At 31.0% G+C, this 23,521-nt stretch overlaps 1 protein-coding gene across 6 annotated transcripts in view; it reads right to left on the bottom strand.

Annotated features, from left to right (window-relative positions):
* Positions 1–23,521, bottom strand: part of LOC148313922 (protein grainyhead-like) — a 416,627-nt gene that overhangs the window by 86,162 nt on the left and 306,944 nt on the right. For 5 of the 6 annotated variants that reach the window (XM_088276669.1, XM_088276756.1, XM_088276716.1 and 2 more), the window contains exons 4-5: positions 4,066–4,207; positions 2,338–2,655 (exon numbers count right to left, since the gene is read on the bottom strand). In XM_088276669.1, coding sequence (XP_088132795.1) covers positions 2,338–2,655; positions 4,066–4,207 — 460 coding nt within the window. The remainder of the gene's footprint in view (positions 1–2,337; positions 2,656–4,065; positions 4,208–23,521) is intronic. The other variant, XM_088276879.1, reaches the window with a different exon arrangement.

Here is a 23,521-nt window from a genome sequence, read left to right as displayed (position 1 = left end):
ACTTCCGTCTTCTTTCATATAAAACGTATGACAAATGTTTCATATCAAGTTGAGACACCTATAATATTGACATATCATCCGTAGGGTGAATAATCCAGTGTCTAATATAATAAATAATATTTTTATTTTTATATTTCACGTTTCACTCAAAATTATAACTTTTCATCAAATCCAATTTATTGCGTTTAACATATAATAGAATCCCTACATTCAATAACGGCTCAAGTAAACAGATTTACAGAGAGAATCGAATGAAAATTAAATCAAAAGTATAAATGAATACGAGAACATATTTTTATTTATTGATAACGCGTTTAAATTTAAAAATTATTTTATTTTCATAATATTGACATGAAAAAGGTAATTTTAATATTGTATTTTTTGTCGTTGTTAATATTTTATGTAAGGACAAACGATGGATCCATGTAATTATAATTAGTTTTTATTCCAATTGACTTCATTCTATCGTAATTTATTATTACTCATGCCAATGGTAACGATTTATAAACGGGAAATATATACTTTAAAATTGATATAAATAAAAACACATATAACATTTAGTTTTTCAATTTCATTACCATGTTCAAAACGTCGAGGAGAGAGCATTAATAGTTATTTAGAACCAAGTATTTCTAGTCGTTCCAAGTAGATTGCAGTAGAAATCTGGTAAGCTAGATTATCACGTCAGTGAGTAAGGTGGCTGGTTCCTATCCGCCCATCGATCTGTGGGCGGCCTGTTCTAATATCTACTATCAGATTTATGTCTTCAGATGCCGTGGAGCTGGAGCGAGTTACTGAACTCATCATTCACGAGACACAGGGCGTTACCACGAGCCGATAGGACCTACATAGATCCCCGCCCACATCGAATCAGTAATCGACTAAGGCAAAATAAAATGTACCAATGTTTCAATTTATCTCACAAATTTAATCTGAGCCATACGTATTTTATGTACAGCAACAGCATAAAAGTATTGAAACGATATAAAAACACCGGCAAATAATTAAAAGCATTTATCTTTATAGTTAAAGAAAACATATAAAATAACTTTTGAAATGAATGAAATATTTGCTAATATTAAGAGGTTTAATAATTAAACACTAGTTCATTTATGGAACCTTTATTGTATTTGAATAATTATTAATAACTATTATTGTAAATTAAAATAACGTTTTGTTTGTATAATAACAATTATTATATAAACAAAACGCTAGTTTAATCTTGTAAATAACTTTTTCTATTTTAGTTTATAACTTTAAAATAACTGCAATTTAATCAACTTGTCACTCTATTGAAATTCAAAGAAATTTAAAAAATAAAGCTAAAGTTAACATTATTTTACAATAATGTTTTAAAAAGCTCTATAAACGTATTATTAGAAATGTGCCAAAAATGTCACGTAAATAAGGAAGATCATTGAAATGAATATAAAGTAGAATGTGTCCAATGAATTTACTGTTATTTCCTAGATTTAGATGTAGTGCTAATATCAGAATCGCAATAATGTAACGAAAATCACTTCATCATAGTCATTGGCGTGACAGTTGGAATTCCCACATATTATATTGAATAAATGATATAAACTTTACTGTGTCTATAAGACAACTCTATTGTATCTAAGACGTCTCAATTTTGGCATTCCTAAAGCTGAATTATGTGACAATGATATTTGGAAAAGAATGCTTTAATCGGAATATGCTAAAAATATAGCCTGAATATTTTTGGCCGTTCCCATTTATTTTTATAATAAGGATATCGTAACTGTTATTGGTATAATAAATAAGTTATATAGTTTAGTGACATTCGTATCGAGTTAGGCATTTTTATCGCTCAGCCTTACACCAATATAGTGATAGAATAATGTAAGATATTAAGTATACTGGTTTAACAAGATCGTATTGTGACTGTAACGCCTGCGAGGCATTATTGGTTAATTTGAAAATTACCCGTGTTCAATAATACAATGGACACTAAAATGTAATTTTTCATTTATATTTACCTCCCTGTGAGTTTACTAACGAGCACGAACAATGGTAGCAGTACAGGTTGTTCATAAAAAACTCGGATAGATTTTAGATAATATCACACCGTTTAACCCGAAGTCTATGAGATTTTATCGGTTGTTGTTTTTGTATATTATCGAACTTTTCTATCACCTCATTGTTGAGAAAAAATAAACCTACGTAAATGTATACTTTAGTAATACGAGAATGCTCGATGTCTTATATTGAAAATTACAGGTTTTATTGAATTTTCGGGTATTTGTAATAAACTAGGAGTGTGGGGCGGGATGTGACACTGCGGGAAGAGAGTTATTAGTGAGGAGTCGGACTAACCTGATGAGTGGCAGGCTGGTCCCGAGGAGTGACTGCGTCGGCTCCGATGCCCGAGTCGGGGCTGGGAAGGTCCACCGTGAGGCCGGCCCCCGTGATGACGCCCTTGCCGTGGTACGGGGGCCTCGCGTAGCGCTCCGCCCCCGCCTCGCCCTCGTACTGCCGCTGGTACGTCTCGCCGAAGTACTCGCGGTAGTAGGGCTCCGCGAAGCCCGCGGGGGCGGCGGCCCGCGTGTACTGCGCCTGGTACTGCTCGGCGTAGGGCGCGGGGCTGGCGGCTCCCGACCCGGCCGCGAACATCTGGGTGGCGTACATCTCGTCCTGCAAAAGCCAGTCGCTGCAGGGGCGCGCTTGGGGCGGAGCACCCCGCCCCACGGTAGGCCCGGGCCAAAAGTTAGCCACGATCGCAGCCGCACTAACTCTCGGCCCCTAACTATTTAGGGGCGCCTTCTGCAGCATCTATGCTCTAGATCTCCTCGACAAACCCACCCCGAGTCTATTCCTACTTCCCTGTCTCGTGATTCTGAATCGTCTCGGAGGTGTGATCGAGGAAAGGCGGTTAGTCCTATCGGATGAGAGTCACTACACTTGCTCGTGAAAATTAACTGATTATCTTCGAGTCCTCATTATTGGGAAATCGAATCACAAACCGAGCTTGTCACAACCGATCGCAATAAGATATCGATAAGTGTATAAAATGATCGATAGTAATCGTTATGCCAAGAACACGCGCAATAACGAACTACTCGAATGTGCAACAAGTAGGTACAGTATATATGAGCAATGTCAAAGTGATGAATAATTCATTGTTTATGTTTCGATCGGTTTTGCGGAACGGACGTTGCTTTTATGGAAACGTAATCTCTCGAGCGATATTCCAATCGTTTGTGTCCAGATACGGAATAACGAAAAACGATAGTCGCCTTTATTATGTATTCGCAGTCACACTTCCAACCGAGAGATTTCGATCTGTCGGTACGTTTTGTCAATGTTCGGTTTGAATTCTCTTTCGAAAAACTGGACTTCGTCCTGACTGGACATAAATCCTGGCTGTCACGACACTTGGCGGTGACAGTTTCTGAAAAACTTAAATTATTCAGCCGAGAGCGGACGACAGAGTGGAATCCGAGTTTTGTATAAATATTTTCGTAACACCCTGTAAAATACGAAGTGTCAAAATAAAGTCACCACGAAAATTTCTACTCAAACGGATTTTTGGAAATCCCACTGCCTTCACTAATGCGGATGTAAAATGTGTGTAATCGATGGAAACAGTTTCACAATATTTTCGCCTAAGGGTTTCTGAACTGATAATTGCGGTGTTGCAATCAGTAATTTCACTGAGTACACTCGAAGTCACAAAATCCAAATGAAGTAAAAATTGCAACACAAAAATGCACAGCACTAATAATCCGTTCAATTGTCGTGTACAAAATATTATAATCCAGCAGTGACGGGTGGCACTAGTGTTAAGGGTAGTGTCGTAGAACTATTTAATAATATTAAATATAACACATACGTATTTTTTTAATGTCAAACTTTTCCAATAAAACAACGTTCGCAAATACTATCGAAACACAACGGAGTAAAAATATAATAAATTAGACTTATTTATAAAGTTACGGAAGAAATAGACAGTATCGTGTTGGGCAAGTAACGTGAGCTACGCGTGCGTCCGCGTCGGCGGCTGCGCTACAACTAAGTACTGGAAAGAGGTGACAATGCGCGTACCTTGCTCCTCGGGGGCGCCACGGGCGACAGGTCGGGCGGCACCGCGACCTTTCTGCTCAGGTCCTCCGGCTCGCGCTTCACCAGCCCTGCGTGGAGCAGGCCTTGCAGCTCGGCGCCGAGCTCCGCCCCCTGCGCGCGCAACCTGAAACGGAACCACCTCATTGGTCAGCGGATCTCCACACCGAAACGCCGTAACTTCCAATCTCGCCGGAATCCATAATCCGCCTTGAAACATCGCATCAGATGTGTCAGTTTTCTCAGCGTTACAGTATTCCTGAAAATGTGTTTGTTTTTATTTCGGAGTGGGGGTCATTATAATAATCGTACAGCTACTTCGTAATGACAAACAGTAGGAAAGGTGCTTGCGAACAGGTAAAATAGTGTAACTGGGAATTTTTATTGATACCGAACAACTACTCTTTACTTTGTAATGCTACACTTATTCGATCCTCAACATTTTATTTTATTTATATGTTTTAACTCGTTTGTGAGTGATTTTTATTCTTACAAACAAAATACAGGGTGATAATAATAAAAAGTATATTAGAGAAAACAAAGAAAAAAACAGTAAAAACAATTTAACTAAAATTAATAAAAATATGTAATAAATGTTCATATTCAAATAAATCACATTAAAATGTGGTCCTTCGAGTTTTTTTTTATTTGCGAGAGATTTTGTCTCTTACAAATAAAATACAAAGAGGATATAGAAGGAAAAAGAGAAAGGGAAAAAAACAATAACAATAATTAAACTGAATTTAATGAAAATATTTATAAAATTATTCGATCTACATCAATCAAATCATGAAAATGTTGTCTCTTCGTTTTTTTATTTATTTTTCTTATTATTTATTTATTTATAAGCTCTCACTCATGTGCGAATGATTTTGACTCTTACAAACAAAATAAATTGAAATAGTAAAAAAAAGTTATAGGAGGAAATTAAGAAAGGAAAAAAAACTTAAATTAAGGAAAACACAATAAATCAAATTATTCCATCTACGTTAATTAAATCATATTAAAATGTGATCCTTGACGTTTTATCTATAATCATTTATCGTTTCCATTAATCACACATTGATCACATTTTATCTCATTTTATTAAGCCAACAACTTTGAATTTTCAATATCGTGGATCTAAATTCACGTTTTTTTTTAATATTGCTACGCAACAATAATAGAGTAATTATTTTTATGGGCAAATCTAGGCACGATTTCATAGTAGGGAACACCGTAAAAATATGAAAGATGGCATTAAAATATAAAATAATAATTTATTATTACACACAAATTACAATAATCTTTGTATAGTATAAAAATGGGATAGGTAAAACATTTTAAAATAACATGTGTGTAGATATCATATAAGGCTTAATTACACATAGGTAAATCTATTATTAAATGTATGCTTAGTTATCTACCTTTTATCTACCGTGTCTATTTTTTAAATACGTATTAGATATAGAAAAACGAAAAAGTGAATATTTTTATTCACTAAAAATAAATGACTTATTTTTTAACTGACGCATAAGTCCATTTTGCGGAAACAAAGTTAATCCAAAAATGTAAAAAAAATATCGTAATTTTGACATTTTCATTTTCATATTTAATTTATTTTTTACTTAACACGCAAAAAGCAGTAGGTAGGTCCGTATCTTCTTTCTATATTGCGTAATAATTTTAAATATTCATTTGTTCCTATTTTGTTTTTATGCATTAAAATGATGACACATATCGCTCACTCCTTTCAAGAACGTCATAAATCAAAAAACTTGATTTTTCATGAGAACGTTTTTAAAGTTTTAAAATATAATGCAATATATTAAAAATAAATATCAAGCCACTTACTGAACTTTTTACTGTGCAATACACCTTTTAGGTAAAACCTGAAGGTTTTTTTCTCTATTTGAAAAATATATAGTATATTTTGAAAAAATAATTAAACAATACCTTTTCTTCAAAATGCAAAAACAACACTTTCTGCCCTGTAGCGGGTAAATATTGAGTAAAAAATATGCCTCTTTTGCTGGAATATAGTGCATTTTCTGGGCATTCCGAAAACATGCACAACTGAAAATTGTCAATTTTTGATTTATGACGTTCTTGAAAGGAGTGAGCGATATGTATATGTAAGTATTTCATTCAGATGTTCATATGAAATAATTTAAAAAATGCGAAGATATTTATTTACAACATTTTGAGTGTGTCCAAATACTTGTTCACAAATCTTGATTATCTCTAATTAAAGGAGTTATTTTTCATATTATTATATTCTTTTCATCTCACCAATAGATGTCTCTAGAGAAGTTCTAGTGATTCTAGAACAATGTTTCAAAATTGGTTTTCATATATATATATATATATATATATATATATATATATATATATATATATATATATATATATATATATATATATATATATATATATAGAACTTCCATGAATTTGAGTAGTGTGGTTGTCAATAATGGGTAGAATTTGTGAATGTTACACGTGTGTTAAGTGATCACTTAAACCAGCGTATGACTGTCGTCAGCTCCGTAAATGCCCAGACTTCATATTATATACATATTCTTCTTCATCTTTGATGAGATTTCAAAAAAGAATATGATATTTATTATTTTCACATCGTTTTAAAATCGAGTTTCAATTTTATTTAAAAAATTATCAGAAAGCTCTGCTTGGTCAGTGGCGCCAAAAATGCGGTTTAATAACGAACTACTGAGTTCTATCTTCAATAAGTAACAAGATATAGCAAATAGAAATTCAGACACAAAATCAATTTCAGATTTATATTATAATCATTATTCTTTTGAAGTGTTTTGGAGAGCTTTTGACCTTAAAATAATTTATTTATACTGTATAATTCTTAAAATCACCTAGAACTTGAATATAATTTGAAACGTATAATTATAATGTACTTTATTATAAATATTGAAGCGATATTTAATATTGAAGGCAATCACTTTTAAAAAAAGTGGTTATTTGAGTCACCGTGATTACAAAAATTAGGTACAGATAGGTACAGATGTGTGATAGATGACCGAATGATGAAATGAGGAAATAATGCAAGGCTGAGATAAGAATTATTAAAATAAGGAGGTGTGTTGAGATAATTTTGACGTTAGGACTTGTGGAACGAATGATTGAGAAAAAAAAAACAGTAAAACAATTTTTTTTGAGTAAGTACCTACCTACATATTTTATCGATTGCATATTTTGCAGATTATTTTGTCCGTGTCTATAGTATAGTGGTTAGCGCACTAGACTACCATGCTTGAGGTCTCGTGTTCGATTTCCAAGAGGTTCAAAATGAATATTAGTGATTTTTCAGTCTGATATTTATTTAATATGACCCTGGACTGGTACCTGAAGTGGAAGGCTGATTACATTTCCTTCTTGTATTAAACGACGAAGATAACACTGCTTCTATACGATCCAGTGAGCCCTTTGCACCATCGGGTGCGAATAAGGGTAGGAATTAAATATTTTATTTATTTTCATTTATTGATTTGGCAAGCACTTGGTGGATATTAATCCATCCATTTTAAATTGTAATTTTATTAGGCAATTGTCACTATTTCTAAAAATCTATTGATACATGTTTTGGTGCATTCCGCATAATGTCCTTATGTCTATGTTCACACTGATAGAAAGAAATAAATAAATAAAAAATAAGAAACAGCTTCTAGCCCCTCTTCATCCTCCAGCGTCACAATGATACGACTCTAAAATTTATACTTAGCTTTGTATACAGCGTTTGAAAGCGGTATTTACCAAGTGAAATCTATTTTTTTTAACAATTATAAATTTGAACATATATATTAAAAAAAGACAGTTATGATTATCTAAAAAGAGTGCACAATCAGGTAGGTACTTGTCAGTATTAAAATAAGATGTAGGAGATTCACGTCTCTAAGCTTTTAGGTCACCACGCAGACTTTAAGGTTGTGGGCCGGAAACAGCTTTTACAAAATTAATTACATATTCAAAATAATATCAAATTTAAGTAGCTACGTACCTGCGTTGATTAACACGTTAAGATAAAGAGATAGTGATGTGTCTACTGGGTACTTACGTATTTATTATGTGAAGTGTAAAAATTATGCAGTTTTTTGTCTAGTTACGTTTTCACCAGGCTGACAGCTCTTTGAGTGTCTATTTACATGTAGACTTATCATTCGGAATCTGTAGAAAGGCGGTGCGGTGCTACTCTTAGTTTTCAATAAAAGGAGTCGAAGAAACCCGTTAATTACTGGTCAATCCATGACCACTACTACCTTACCCATCCGGTAGTCAAAATAAGTAATGTGTAGCGCGCCTAAACACGGACATAAAAAACGAAATAATAACCTACATAAATGTGTGACCAATTGGAATGTATAATCATTCACACGTGAATACATTCATAAATACACGCATGTATATCTCTGTTAAATACAGGTGGTTCTTATACGTAATCTCTTAGACTTGAATTATAGCCAAAACATAAATATTATTTTTGCTTCTAAGAGTTAGAAACACATTCATCATACACGAATAACAATTATGCAGGTTTTTATTTTGATATTAAAAGTATTTTTATACTACCTGTCATGAAGTATAAAAATAAACGTCATGCATAAAAACAAAGCATTAAAATATATTTTCATGAATGTTTTTCGCAGATACTTTATGGCACATTTTATAAACTTTATAAAATTAAACAACTTGGGTTTAACCACTTTTTTTTATTATTGCTACACTTTAACCTACCGGTTTTGACAAGAGCCTTGTCATTATCAGGGTTTATTAAATTCTAAAACATTTTTAACATTTAGGATTTTTTACGGAGTGTGTGGAAGTTTTTGGTAAGGGAATGTAATTAATCATGAGTATTTTAATGTTTTTAATGTTTTCGAATTTAATAAACCCTGATAATGACAAGGTTCTTATCGAAACCGGTAGGTTAAAGTGTACTTATAATAAAAAAGTGGTTTAAACAAAGTTGTTTAATATTATAAATTTTATTAAAATATATATTTAAAGAATAACTCGAAAAGCTTCCATTTTATGGGCTTGTCTTGTGAAAGTGGAAAAGAAAAAGAAAAAAGTGACGAAAATAATGAAATATACAAGCAACGCTTAGACCAGCGAAAATTTGTTGTTAAAATTTATTTTAAACCTATGTGTAGATATGACGTATGGAGTCGGTAAAAGAAGGATGAAAAAATACTGAATGCAGTTGAAATGCAATCTCTCAGAGGAATGTGTGGCAAAACGATGTATAATAGATGTTCTTACGGTGAAATAAGGAAAAAAAGCAAGGCTCAGATAAACACCATCGATAAAATCAATGAAGGTGTGTTGAGATGGTTTGGACATTTGGATCGAATGAGTGAAGATAGAACGGTAAAACGAATTTATGAGGCGAATGTAGCTGGAAATAGGAGCAAAGGAAGTCCGAGGAAAACTTGTAATGATTAAATATTTCAAATACTTTATAGTGGGCAAGTCAGGAGTTGGAATAATCGTAGGGTATGTATAAAGAGATGCAATAATGCAGAAGAGGCGAAAATTGTTTGAAAAGACAGATTGGTGTGGCATTCTATTATCTCTGCCAACCCCTGCAGGGAGCGGCTGCTGGTTAGTTAAATTTATTTTACAATTTACTGGAATTAATACGCAAATGCTGTTTCGCAGGCTAAGGTCGTCGGATTTATATTGCGAGATTTATTATGTATTAAATTTATACACTAAAAATGATATCCATCAAAAATTGGCACAAAATATACGATCTATAAATCACTAATTTTTCATCGTGTTTTTTCGCCATAATTTCGCCATTATCTCTATAGCTATATATTTCGTGACACCCTGTATGGAAGTGGAATGGATGATAACGCGTACTTCCTTATAAGTAAAGACCCGATTAAATTTATGGCGCTTAATTTGTTTTCCATCGCGCTAACCGGAATGCCGAGCAAGTTATTGGCTAGAATGTTAGACGTATATAGAATCATCGAGAAGAACAAATGAATGAAGCTAGAGAAACTTTAAAATTTCTGAACTGGCGTAGGTACTTACAAACATGACGATAGTAAATAATATTAAATACGATATTATTCCATACTCTTTTTAATATAATTACAATCTCATAAATATAATTACAATAGTTTTATTTATATTTTAATTAATTTTCTAGATTTTTTTAACATCTCATCAAAGATGAAGAAGGATATGGAAGTCTAGGCATTTACGGGGCTGACGACCATATTCTTCTTCATCTTTGATGAGATGTTAAAAAATAATACAAAATAACTCCTGTAATTGCAGATAATCCAGATTTTGTGAACAAGTATTTGGACACACTAAAAATGTTGTAATTTTCTAATTTACAATCTAAAAATTAATAACGCAGTTCTCTCCAATAAGGAGACTAAGCTTTTGTGCTTGGAGAGGGACTTACATTTATTGTTTATTGTTAATGTTTTGTGAATAGAATTTTTTATAATAAATTTTATTGTGCTTTTTTTTCTTCTTTTTTCTTAGATTAACTTGGATGTATTTAATTTTTTTTTTATCATTTTCGTGTCTTTTTTATTTCTGTAGGAAGGTTATTGAAGCACTTGGTTCCCACATATTAACTAATATAATATAATATACAGTTAATGTGTGTAAAAGTAAACGTTATTCTCATGATGATTAGTTAGTTAGTTTTCTATTTTCATTAATTGATTCGGCAGTCACTTTGTGGCAATATCTATCCATTTTTAAATTTAAGTTTTTCTTATATGGTATTTGAAAATGATGCGGAACGGTGTCGAAACACCTCACAATAGCGTTCGTATGTTTATATATTTATATATCTTTAGTTATATACATATATTAAATATTTACATATCTGTAATTTTTCTTACTTTAATTTTTGCTATGCTATTATTTCTTTCAATCATTTATGTCGTGTTATATAACAATTTTCTTCAATATACTTTAAATAATGCATATAAAATATAATTTAGAAAAAATGACAAGACGAGTAAGACAAATAATTGAATTATGTGACAAATTTTGTTTGATCTATGATTGTATTGTAATTTATTAATTAATTATAATCCATTGTGTTGTATTGTTTAATCCTTAAGATTGACCTTTAAAAATTATTTTTAACTTTACACATTCACTGTCATTTTCAAGTCATATAAACTATATATGCTATAAATCCTTGTACATAATAGACAAAGCAACTGATAAATATTATTTTAATAAAAATGCATATATCATATGAACCTTAAAGGGTTGAACTTTAGGTTTGAACTCTTGGTTTGGAATAAACATAGTTTTATAAATAATTAGAATCTCGAGTATGAAAGACATATTCTAAGGGCATTGTTTTAGTACGGTTATAAATCCGATACCAAGATATAAAAAAATTTTTATTTGTTAATATTCTCATATTGGGTAGGGCTCTAAAAGTCATCTGACAACTTATAGGTTTAGTTCCAGCCACACTACAACACAACATTGATTTATCATTATTATTGAATAATTTTTATTACAATTACGCGAAGAGTAATCGCGAATTTTGTGTAGGCGTACCGTTGCATGTTCTTTTTTGTGTGCGCATTAAAATTATCGCTGGAATAGGTGTGCATTTTTCACGTAGATTCATTGTTCTAAAGTCATGGTCACGTGTTTCAATATTTTTTGTCACTCGTTGAATGCCACGACTGTGTTCACACAATAACAATTATCTTCCGCACATTGTTAAACGCAATAAAAGCATCTCGCAATAAAGGTTAATTAATTTCTAAATTGCTATGTTTGATGTTTGTTTCAGCCATAAATCAAACCTACAACCGTCTTTGTTATTGATTATTAGGAAATAAGTGAAGATAATTTAATTATTTATATTTTTCTGTTTACGATTATGGATTTAAATCAAATAATAAAAAAATCTGTGCTTTTCGTCTTGTTAAAAATGTATATTAAACTCCATCCTAATGTAATTTTTAGCATTATATACAATCTCAGTATGTAAATATTTGGTTTTGATGATTGATTGAGTTTTTGACTGAACAATTAATTAATGTCTATAAAATAAGTATTCTTCAAACCCTTATCCGCACCTCAATGGTACATAGGGTACTGCATCATATAAACGCAGTGTTATATTGATCGTTAACACATGAAGGAAAGGTAATCAGCCCTCCACTTCAGGTATCAGTCCAGGGTAATATGGAATAAATATTAGAGTGAAAATTCACTTATTTTTATTTGACACCTCCCCTGAGAATCGAACCCGGGACCTCTATAACTATAATCGGAGATAATCCAGATTTTGTGAACAAGTATTTGGACACACTCAAAATGTTGTCTATGATATTCTTGTAAATATTCAGCATTTCATAATTTTCTTCATCTTCTTTGAGATGCCAATACAAATGTCTTAATAAAAATAAAGTGGAGAACCCCAGATTTGTGAACAACGATTTGGACCAACTAAAAATGTTGTATCGAAATATTCAATATTAATAAAGATCCTTTGATCTTGTTTGTGTCTGTTTGAAACGAATTGCAATGAGTAATAAGCACAATTAAACTGCTTTTACTTTAGAAATGCCATATAATTGGACATGAGACATATTGAAATCTGTTTCAAGATTATAACAAGAACTGCCAAATAATTATACTCATGGTTGAACTACTTAGTACAAATTATATATTATGACAACTTCATAGCTAGTTATTATCACATTGTGCGGTAGGTACTTGTACATTTTCATTATCATACAGCTGGTTCAATTTTTCACTGGGTTAAAAAAAAAAATTACCACTTTAATGAGTTTTATTTATATATACTAGTTTCGAAAACTTACAGATGTTTTCATATTCTGGTAAAAATTAAAACTAACGAACAAAAAATATATTTAGGGGTAGGTATATATAGGTTAATAAATATAGGGAAGGGGGGGGCGTTAAGGAACAAGATTTTTTTGGTTAAAGGAAACATTACAAAAATATTTATTTTTTATGATATTTATTTTTAACATTTTTATTTATTAAGACTCGTACACCTTGCACAATTTAATACGAGTATGGGAATGCAGCCTCTAATGCTCTAGCCATTAGTGCTATACTTCTTTACCTGTTCTTAATAAATATAACTTACTGTTTTTCGAGCATTTTCTTTACCATGAGAATACTTCAATATATAATTCCGATCATTTTTAATTTTGAGGAAAAACCACAATACGAGCAAAGGCAAAATAATGGATCTTCAATATTTATTGTTCACACTTTGGACCATCAATCCTTCGTTGTGGGTGAAGCGAGTATCATAGTCGTGCACGAAAAGGTTTTTATACTTAAAAAAATATACATATAAAGTGAAAATAATTGTCAATATGGTACAGATTAACATAATTTTGAGTGTGTCCAAATACTAGTTGGCAAATCGGAATGTTACACGTGTGAAAGTGATAAATAAATACCCAGACATCCATATTCTTCTTCATCAGTGTTGAGATGTCAATAAACAATATGGTACAGATTAGTATTTCATTTTAAAATGATCTGATATTTTTGTCCTCGAGTGCACATCGCCACAGGTGGCCGAAGTGATTATCAGTTACCTACACACCACGTTACTCGAGCAAGACTAACCCCTCATTAAGTTTTTAACCTTTTTTGGTAAACGCTCACAACGCAACTCGCCGCCTGCGAAATTGGGCTACCGATATTTTGCATGTCGAAAATTACTCCGAACGCATTTTCACACCATTACTGCGGTTATCTGGTGCAAGTATCTGAATGTACCTGCTACGCGTCTGCACTTAATCGAGATTCTCGATAGGGTCGAGTGACGAGTACCCCCAACATAAAACCATAACATAAAAAAATGATTTATTATTTATTTAAAAAAAAAAAAATATTACACACATACATAAATCATATATACATATAATATTCCCGATGAGTAATTTCTATTTCTCATTTTGGGACATGGGATTAAGGTTAACAAGACTGGAACACAAATAATAAAGTAACAAAAAATATTTCGTTTAAATAACCAAAACTAATACCAATATTATTATTATTTTGTTAATATTATTTTTTGACATCTCATCAAGGATGAAGAAGAATATGGAAGTCTGGGCATTCTGTAATTGGAGATAATCCAGATTTTGTGAACAAGTCACACACTCAAAATGTTCTAATACTGATACATGACAAAATATAAAAACAATAAACAGGTAAAATAAATAGGCCCAAGAAGCATATTTAAAAGAAATAAATGATAAAAACAAAAGGTAAGAAGCATATTTAAAATAAACAAATGAGAAAATATTAAAAAATAGAAAATATAACATATGAGAAAATATAAAAAAACATAAGGTAAAAACAAAACAAGAAAATATGACTAATCACTAATCACTAAATATATATCTTTCTATAAAGTACCTTTTCAGATCATTTATTTTGGATCCCCGAATGGGTTTTATTTTATATATGTCAGGCAGCTGGTTGATTTTGGTATTGGCAATATAATTTAAGGACCTTACTCCAAATTTAGTAGTGTTTATCGGCTCCACATGTATTTTGTTATGTCCTCGTGTTTTTGATTATGCTCTCTATTATCTTTTATGAAACGTCTGAGACATTTCTATCTATCATTAGGATCCTAACTATAAGTTAAAGTTTTTAAACTAATATTATACAAAGTAAACGCTGAATGATAATGAGAGTGTTATATTACCATACCACAAAGTTAAAAATGATTTTAATTTACGAAATAGAATCCTAATTGTCCATCAAACCTTATCCTTTAGTTTTTCCCTCTACTTCCTTTCCTAAACCACCTTTTTCCTTTGCCATCCTTGTTATCATCAATTTCTTTTTTTTTTAAATGTTCATGTACTATCTAACCTCTGATTGCAAACTGCTATTTATGGTATCAAACGTTTTCACCAATATCGCTAGTCTGTTTTTGGTTGGTTCGAAGATATTGCTTTTAGCAATTAGACTGCCAATGTAATTTATTTTCTGTACATGATGATTTAATTAATAAATAAATACCAAAGGATCTACTACGAACACTGGTTGATAGACGTCTCACACTAAGATCGGCAACAGCAACATCTACGGGTAAAGTGATCTTACCAGCTCACAAAATTTGGCTGGCGTGCCTTTGCTATTGCGGGGCCGATGACATGGAATACTCCTGTTGAGAGTGAGGTGAACTTTACAAATATATAAAAACGCATTTGTTTTACTAAATCAATTCCATAACTGACCCTTTTCCCAATTTAATTACAGTGAAGCGCTTTTGAGGTAGTATTTAACATAACTGAGTAAAAATCATTATTGTTTTTTCACTTTATTTGATTCTTTATTATAAATTTGCTCATTCGTTATATTAAAAAAAAAACTAAAAGCTCAATATAAATAAAAAAAACTAAAAGCTCAATATAAATTAAAAAAAACTAAAAGCTCAATATAAATAAAAAAAAAACTAAAAGCTCAATATAAATAAAAAAACTAAAAGCTCAATATAAATAAAAAAAACTAAAAGCTCAATATAAATAAAAAAAAATAAAATGATAAGAATAATCCAATGTAGGTACAATAATCAAAATCGCATTTAAATATTTTTCCAATTGAAATACAATAATGTATTAATCCGTTATTTACAAATACGCAGATAAAAGTTTTTTTTTCTTAATAGGTATAATTGGACTACATTCTTTAAAGCCTCCTGTAGCGAAATGGTCTACTTTTGCGGTACTCAAATTGTATCAACAAAGTACCGGATGTAACAAAATGATAGGTAGTACTAATTATTATATATTATAACACTTGTGAAATAATAGGTTGGTTAATGTGTAGACACACATACACACACAAACACACACACACAAATGTATTTTTATATATAAAAAATAAATATATATATATATATATATATATATATATATATATATATATATATATATATATATATATATATATACATAGATAAATACACCTATATAATTCTCCTTCTTCTAACTCTTATCCATACCTAATGGTGCATAGGGCACTGTATCATACGACGCAATGTTAACGTGATCGTTAATATTTTACATGAAGACAAAGTGATCTGTGTTGTGCTTCAGGTACAATTCCAATGTGTTTAATGAATAGTAAAGTGAAAAATCACATTATTTTGATTCCCCTGGGAATTGAACTAGGGGCTCCAGCACGTTAGCCAAACTCTATAATCATAACACCATAGAGGCGGACATTTATATGTATATATATATTGTATCTTTGAGTACGCATGAGAAAATTAAGAGCAGTGAGTTTTTCAGTTAATATCGTAAAGATTGGAAAAATTTAATACATTTTTAATTTAACTTTGTGAATGCTACTATTTCATTCAATCTATTCTGACATGTATTTTGATGCATTCCGCATTACTTTCAAACACCGTATTTCAAACACATACGGTGTTTGAAAATGACGAGGAACGCATCCAAACACATGTCACGATGGATTTAAGAAAAAAAGTGATATTTACCAAGTAAAACTTTGATTAAAAATTGATAGATTTTACCGCGAAGTGACTACCGAATCAATTAATGAAAAAAATTAACGTAATTTATGTTACACCCATTTTTAACCAAAGTTGACGAAATAAACACAAGTATTATCACCATTGTACCTCGCCACCGCGTATAACATTTGATTATATTAATCTATATTAATTATAGTTAATATAAAAATTATACATTCCGATTTATCAACTGTAAAAAAAACATGGCAATGTGACAGATGAAATATATGTAAAAAGCCATATGTGTACCTACATTCTCCATTTAATAAATATCTATCCATTTATATAATATATGCATAAGTGATTTTATATCAAAGGATTGCTTAATTAGTATAGAAAAAAGATTGACTAATTTTATCACACGAACTTTTTTTTATCATATACATAACACTGGTATTTATTTCTTTGCGATTAATAAGATAAAGTGTTTGTTATATAATTAAATATTTCTCGAAATAAAATATGGCTTCCCTTATGACTATTTGAAACTTGTTTAAGTATTTAAAGTTCAATTTCGTACTCGAAATTTATTTTAAGTTATAAAAATATAAAAATAACATTTGATTACAACACATATTAGATAGAGATCAGGGTAAGATAGAATAATGGAAAGTATGTATAGCGGTGTATATTGGAATATTAATTTTAAAGTACCTTGTGTGTTTGATTTTTAAAAATCTTTAATTTCCTAAAGTAATTCACAAATTTCTTCGAAATTTTGACAAAACGTTGCATTTGAATACCCTCGTGTCTTCATTTACATAAATAAATCATGAATCAGAGGACAGGTTAAAAATGTGTTAAAAAAATTAAAAATTGTAAAAAATTAAAAATTGTTCATGGCGGATAGCACGTTTCTGACAAGCGCTGTCAATAAGAAGAGTTTTCTAAATGTTTTACGATTGCCTTGTTGCTTTATATGTATTTTTATTATTTTTATTATTCTTCACAAGAATCCAGAAATTTTAACAAACATATGATGGATAAAAAATTATTTATACATATTTTAGATTTATCTTAATAAAGTAGGACTTACAATTATACTATATTAACAGGTATTTCCTCAAAGTGTTTTACACGAATCTTGTCAATGTTTTTAATTAAGAAAAAATCATACATTGTAATTGTTACCGTTATTAATCTTAATTGAAATTCTTATCGAAAATTTTCATGCATTAGCGGGTTGAATGTATCGATCCAAATGAAGCTGCTAAGAAAAATGTCGCAATTATTTGAATAAATTGGTTAGGTTTTTTTCCAATACTTAATTGAAATTTCCCACCGCAAAATTGACACGTATGAGGCAGGAGAAAGCGGAATACGTAAAATGATATACGTCCGAACATGCATATATTGATTATATTTTACATAACGAAATTAATTAATTTGGAGATTGTTATTTCGCATACTAGAATATTAAATATCATATAAAGATTATAAAACAGTCGTATAATAGGAACCTCTTTGTGAAACATCTTATTATTCTTCTGATGGTCCCGTTTAACGCTGAAGGGTGCTGCCGCTCTAAACAGGGAATTAGTGCTATAGGGTAATTTTAAATAACCTAACGTCTAAGTGACAACTGATATATAGGTACGGCTAATGAAACACAGCTAATCATGTTCCTGCTAAGACTCCAACATTATACCAAGTTTTATATCATATTTCTACTTGTGAGAGAGTTTACTCTTTATGTTAAAAATTAATTTCATTTCATGCAATTCTTAGTAAAAATTTCAGGTAAAAGCACTCGGTATCTCATTGAAGGCGGGAGTTTATACAATGCATTGCTTCAAGTTATAAATAAAGTTACTTAAATGCATGATTTTATTCCTATGATTTATTCCTTAGTGAGTTTATATATATAGGATATCAGTGTATGCTATATATATATATATATATATATATATATATATATATATATATATATATATATATATATATATATATATATATATATATATATATATATATATATATATATATATATATATATATATATATATATATATATATATATATATATATATATACATATATGAAGTATATAATATAATATGATTAAACGAAATGGTCTGTTTAGTCCTCACTGAAATTAGAAGGTAGAATATTAATATTCAGTACTGCAGTAATTAGTATATTAATGCCTCAGGACAACACCATTAATCATTATTTTTAATATAAATGTTCTTAAAACACCCAGGTCACGCCCTTAATAGCAATTAAATGAATAATTCATTGAACATTTTAATTAATTCGTAATTAAAAATTAGGTGCTGTGGTGTCCATTTATAAGAGCAAGTACCTACGCACTGACAGCCTATGGTAACATTATCAAGCGTACGGAGAAAAAAATAGGCAATTGAAATATTTACGTAGGTAACCATATATTATCCAAGAACATACTCGTATGTACAAAAAATTAAGGCTCAGGTTTCGTTATGATAAATCTTTTGCGGTCAACGCACAATCGTTCGCAATACTTGTAATTAGGACATTGGTTTTTGTTTCAAATCGATAAAAAAATAAAGTACGTACGAACATAATGACAGGGTAAATAATTATATTATTTATTTCAAGGTGCCTACATACGCGTATGTAATGTAACGGAGCATACACACATATTAGAGCTTTTTATCTTAGCAACCGGTGTTTTGCCACTGAAAACAGAAGTTTAAAAAAATTCAGATAGCTTATACTAATGGAACATCACGTGTTTTTATATTGATTTTTCATTTTTAGTTAGTGTGGAAAGTATTTTAGTTCGTTTGAACATGTATTTATTTAACGTGTGTGTCGTTATGCGTTATCATTATTTAAGTATTTTATTTTTAATTTATTGGTACGATTCAATGGTTTTATATGTCCTCCAGATAATCAATGTTATATGAAATATTAAATTAAATTAACTTATGTACAATGACTGACACATGTTTTTACAAAATAACTGTCAACTAATTTTGTATCTTTTCCATATATGTTTAGCAGTAATTTTCTTTAAGTAATAATCGTTCACCTTTAAGTATTTCATTTACAGCATTAAAGGCATCTATCCAAGAAAATAGAGAAATACTCGTAAAAGCGATTTTTCACTAAAATATTTATTTAATATTACCCTGGACCAGTCCAGGGTATCTGAAGCTAAAGGATGATGACCTTCTCGTAATGTATTTAACGATCAAGATTAGTCCTTATAAACTTTGAAGTGCCCTATGTGCGGATAAGGGTTGGAGAAAGACCGAAGAATTTAGAGTATAGGAGTGTATACCTAGTTTTATATCATCACTCTCCAGGATAACTGTCGTAACTGACTTCTGTTATCTCTGTATTTAATAGTTAAACTGGAATCTAGTATATAAACATTTTTCGTATGCGCTTTCTAAAATACTTGCAAAATTAATAATTTATTATAGATATGTATTTTGTATCGACGAATAAAGAAAAAATGAATCATTAAAAAAGTACACCACTTTCAAACGCAAAGCCAGTGGTAATAACTTCAAACACATGAAAGCTCTATTGGAAAATTTCTGTAACTGCAGATACGACAGTTCATATGAAGAACGACGTTGTACCCTATACATTACTTGATGCAAAATACGGAAATCTCGTGTACTAGCGAAAGATGCAGCATGCATGGAATAAGTGATAATGCTAAAAAGTCTTTAAAATTTTCTATCCCTAAGAATGAATATTTCAGTGTCGAAATGCGATACTCGGGTAATCCGACAGTTTGAATTATTTTCAGCGAAAAGGTACGGAAGCTGTCGCGAATCAATCAAATCTCATGCATACGAAATGAACAAAATCGAATTAACAATTATAATGTTACATATATTTCCAACCCAATGTTTACTTAGCACCCTTACGCATGATAAATTATTCACAAAAATCTCCTCCCTGGCAAAGGGTGCTGTTACAAATTGCTTTATAAATTCTCCAGATTATGCGCGGGGAAATTGGATTTTATGCTAATGCACAGTAAAGACTATATTTGTTGCCGTGTTTTGTGATACAGGTATGCAGAATGCTGCGAGCTTTATCGCGAAGCAGATCTTGGGTGATGACGGCATATTGATATCATGTTTCACGGAGATTTTCAATAGAGATAAGGTGTGATCTTCCCTTTATTCGTTGAAGAGTTCATGCCGCTGTTATGATGGGGGAACGGATACAAGAACATGCAAGGGACCGCGGGAACCTGATAGAAATCTTAGACTCATCTCAGTGTAATAATAATTGTGACTTAATAGTTAAACGTCTCATTTTCAAAATATTTTATTGCGTTTAATAAAGACAGCCAGCAACACAATAAATATTTGAGTTCGTATTGTTTTCAGTGCTGAAAGTGAAAAATTTATACAGGTGTGTAGGAATAAAAAAAAAATAAAGTCGTGTAGGATACAATGGTAAATTAAATGGTCCAAAATAGAGATGTAACTATTGAGTACTTCGGTTACCCGATTGGGATGGTATTTGTAACGTTTTCACGGTTAGTATTACTTTCTTGCTTCAATTTTTGATAGTTTAAATATAAAAATATAACACTTATGAAAGACCACTTTTTAGTATAAAAATATAAACACGACTACTTTCAAGAACTAAAGATGTTCTCACCAACAGGTGAAACTACAAACAGTTTGTATTTTTAATATATTATTAGATTAAAACCAATATTTTTAGCTTTTCCATTTTTTTTATTTGACCAGCGACCGGGTTTCGTCGTTACCGACATCACCAGTCTGATGATGTCGGTAACGACGAAACCCGGTCGCTGGTCAAATAAAAAAAGTGGAAAAGCTAAAAATATGGGTTTAATCTAATAATATATTAAGAATGCAATTCCATCACGAAGTGTCAGTGGATAATATAAATCTATTAAAAAGTTTGTATTTTCACATGGTAATGAAAACATCGTAGTTCTCGTAACTGGTCGTGTTTACATTAATAAACTCAAAGAAGTGTTTATTTGTAAGTGTTTCTTTTTATATTTGAATCTTCATGTTATTCCACAAGCCAAATCGATGAATAATACGTAGGCATCTACATTTTGCACGTGCTGTTATTATAATTATGTTTTTGCATTTGTATTATTTGTTCAATATTTACAAATAACTGGTCACCTCAATTCCGAATTAAGACATAAAATATATGTGTAAAATACAGTTAATTTTAAAACATGGATATTGTATACTGATATTTCTTAGTAGAAATTCATTTAATTATAAATTGAAACACAGGCATTTTTGTTTTAAACGATTATATATTTGACCATTGATCAGGTATCATAGTTACCAATAGAGTACATTTTAAAAATGTGAGACTGGCCAGTATTTTCGAATCGCCTTAATTTCATATATTATTTAAATGAAAACGATTTCTAATGTTGATAATTATAAAAGTTCTCTAGGAACCAGAAGCACTTTTGTTCGTGGTCTATATTTGGTGCATGTTTTTTAACCTAAGGCGTCTCAACCATTTTTTTTCTTTTATTACCTGATAAGTTGATAGTAAGTAGTTATTGTTTTAAAACCGGTTTTACTAACCGTTTCCATACATCGAAAAAATAAAGAGTTAAACTACCATCACGTTTACCGATAATATTCCGTATAAATTAAGTGTTGAACAAATGGATTAAGAACATATATTTTTGTTTCATTTTCATGCTGTAAACGCGGTTGTTTAATCGCATTTTCAATAGCGCTTTTGTGTCTCAACTCATATATCAGAATGAGCGTTTAAAAACATCAGAAACATAATAGTCGATGTTGTTTTTAAGATGACATTATAATAAAACTCATCTCATCTAACAGTTTTTGTTGTAAGATCAGTGTGGGCAGACTTGCTCAATTGTAGCTTTGGTAAGACGGCTACTTGTTATTAGTTACACGAAATGAGACACATTAATCCAGCAGCGGGTCTCTCGCCAAATGGTACAAACCTATAAGCCACTCATGAAGAGGCTCCGAGATGTTGAACATCCTTTTTGAAGACAGATGAAAAATTATACGTAATTTCTTGTCTCGCTTTTGTGCGTTTTTTCTGCAAGTTTCCCGCCATTGTTGCACGCCTCGTGGTTTTTGGTTGTCTCTCACATGTCGGGTAAACGGAAAACCGGTTTGCCGCAAAGTCGTTACAATTCCTTGACACAAGGAGAGCCTTGCTCTGTTCTAGGAGGGATTTTTTGCCAGTGCCATTAACCTTACTATTTATAATATTTCCTAATGTAAAAAAAGGTCGCGCTTCGAGTGCTGTGTGACATTTCTGCATCGGCACACCAAATTGAGCATTCATTTCAGATAATCAAATTCGTAATGTATTGCGGTTTCGATCGGATGTTCTTTGGATCGTTTTCAATAGTGTTGCAAGAATTATTACAGACTTTATGGTCATCGTGAAAAAATGAGAATTTATTACGTCGCCTTAAATTATTGTGGTTCGCGAATATAATATGTAATAAGCGCAGATTGAATACTTCATGCCATCTTTCAAAACAAATTGAAAATTGCATAACGTCACCTACGCGTATCTATTCCTCTGTCTCATTATAAATGAAATTGAATCTGAAAACCATTCGATATAAAAAAAAAAAACAATTTATTCCACTAGCACCTCTATGAAATCATAATTGCAAAATCAATTCATTATGTCTCTCTTCTCATACATAATGTAAGATAACAATCCGTTTCCATTTTCTGTCGGACGTGATTTGAAATAATTTGTAGATATGACGAACTGAAGAGATATTTTTATTCAATAAAAAACTCGAAGAACGTGGAATCAATTAAATTAATGGTCGACGATTCGAAATTCCGTTCGCCGCTAAACTGAAACCCTTAAAAATAAATCGTTACATAAATATAAGGAGTGCAATACACT

Source organism: Brachycentrus maculatus, unplaced genomic scaffold (genome assembly GCF_059751285.1).
Source record: "Brachycentrus maculatus isolate JH-2025_06_01 unplaced genomic scaffold, ASM5975128v1 h1tg000004l, whole genome shotgun sequence".
In the NCBI taxonomy this organism is placed as follows: domain Eukaryota; kingdom Metazoa; phylum Arthropoda; class Insecta; order Trichoptera; family Brachycentridae; genus Brachycentrus; species Brachycentrus maculatus.
The sequence above is the reverse complement of the archived record's forward strand: the minus strand, read 5'-3'. Positions and strand labels throughout refer to the sequence as shown.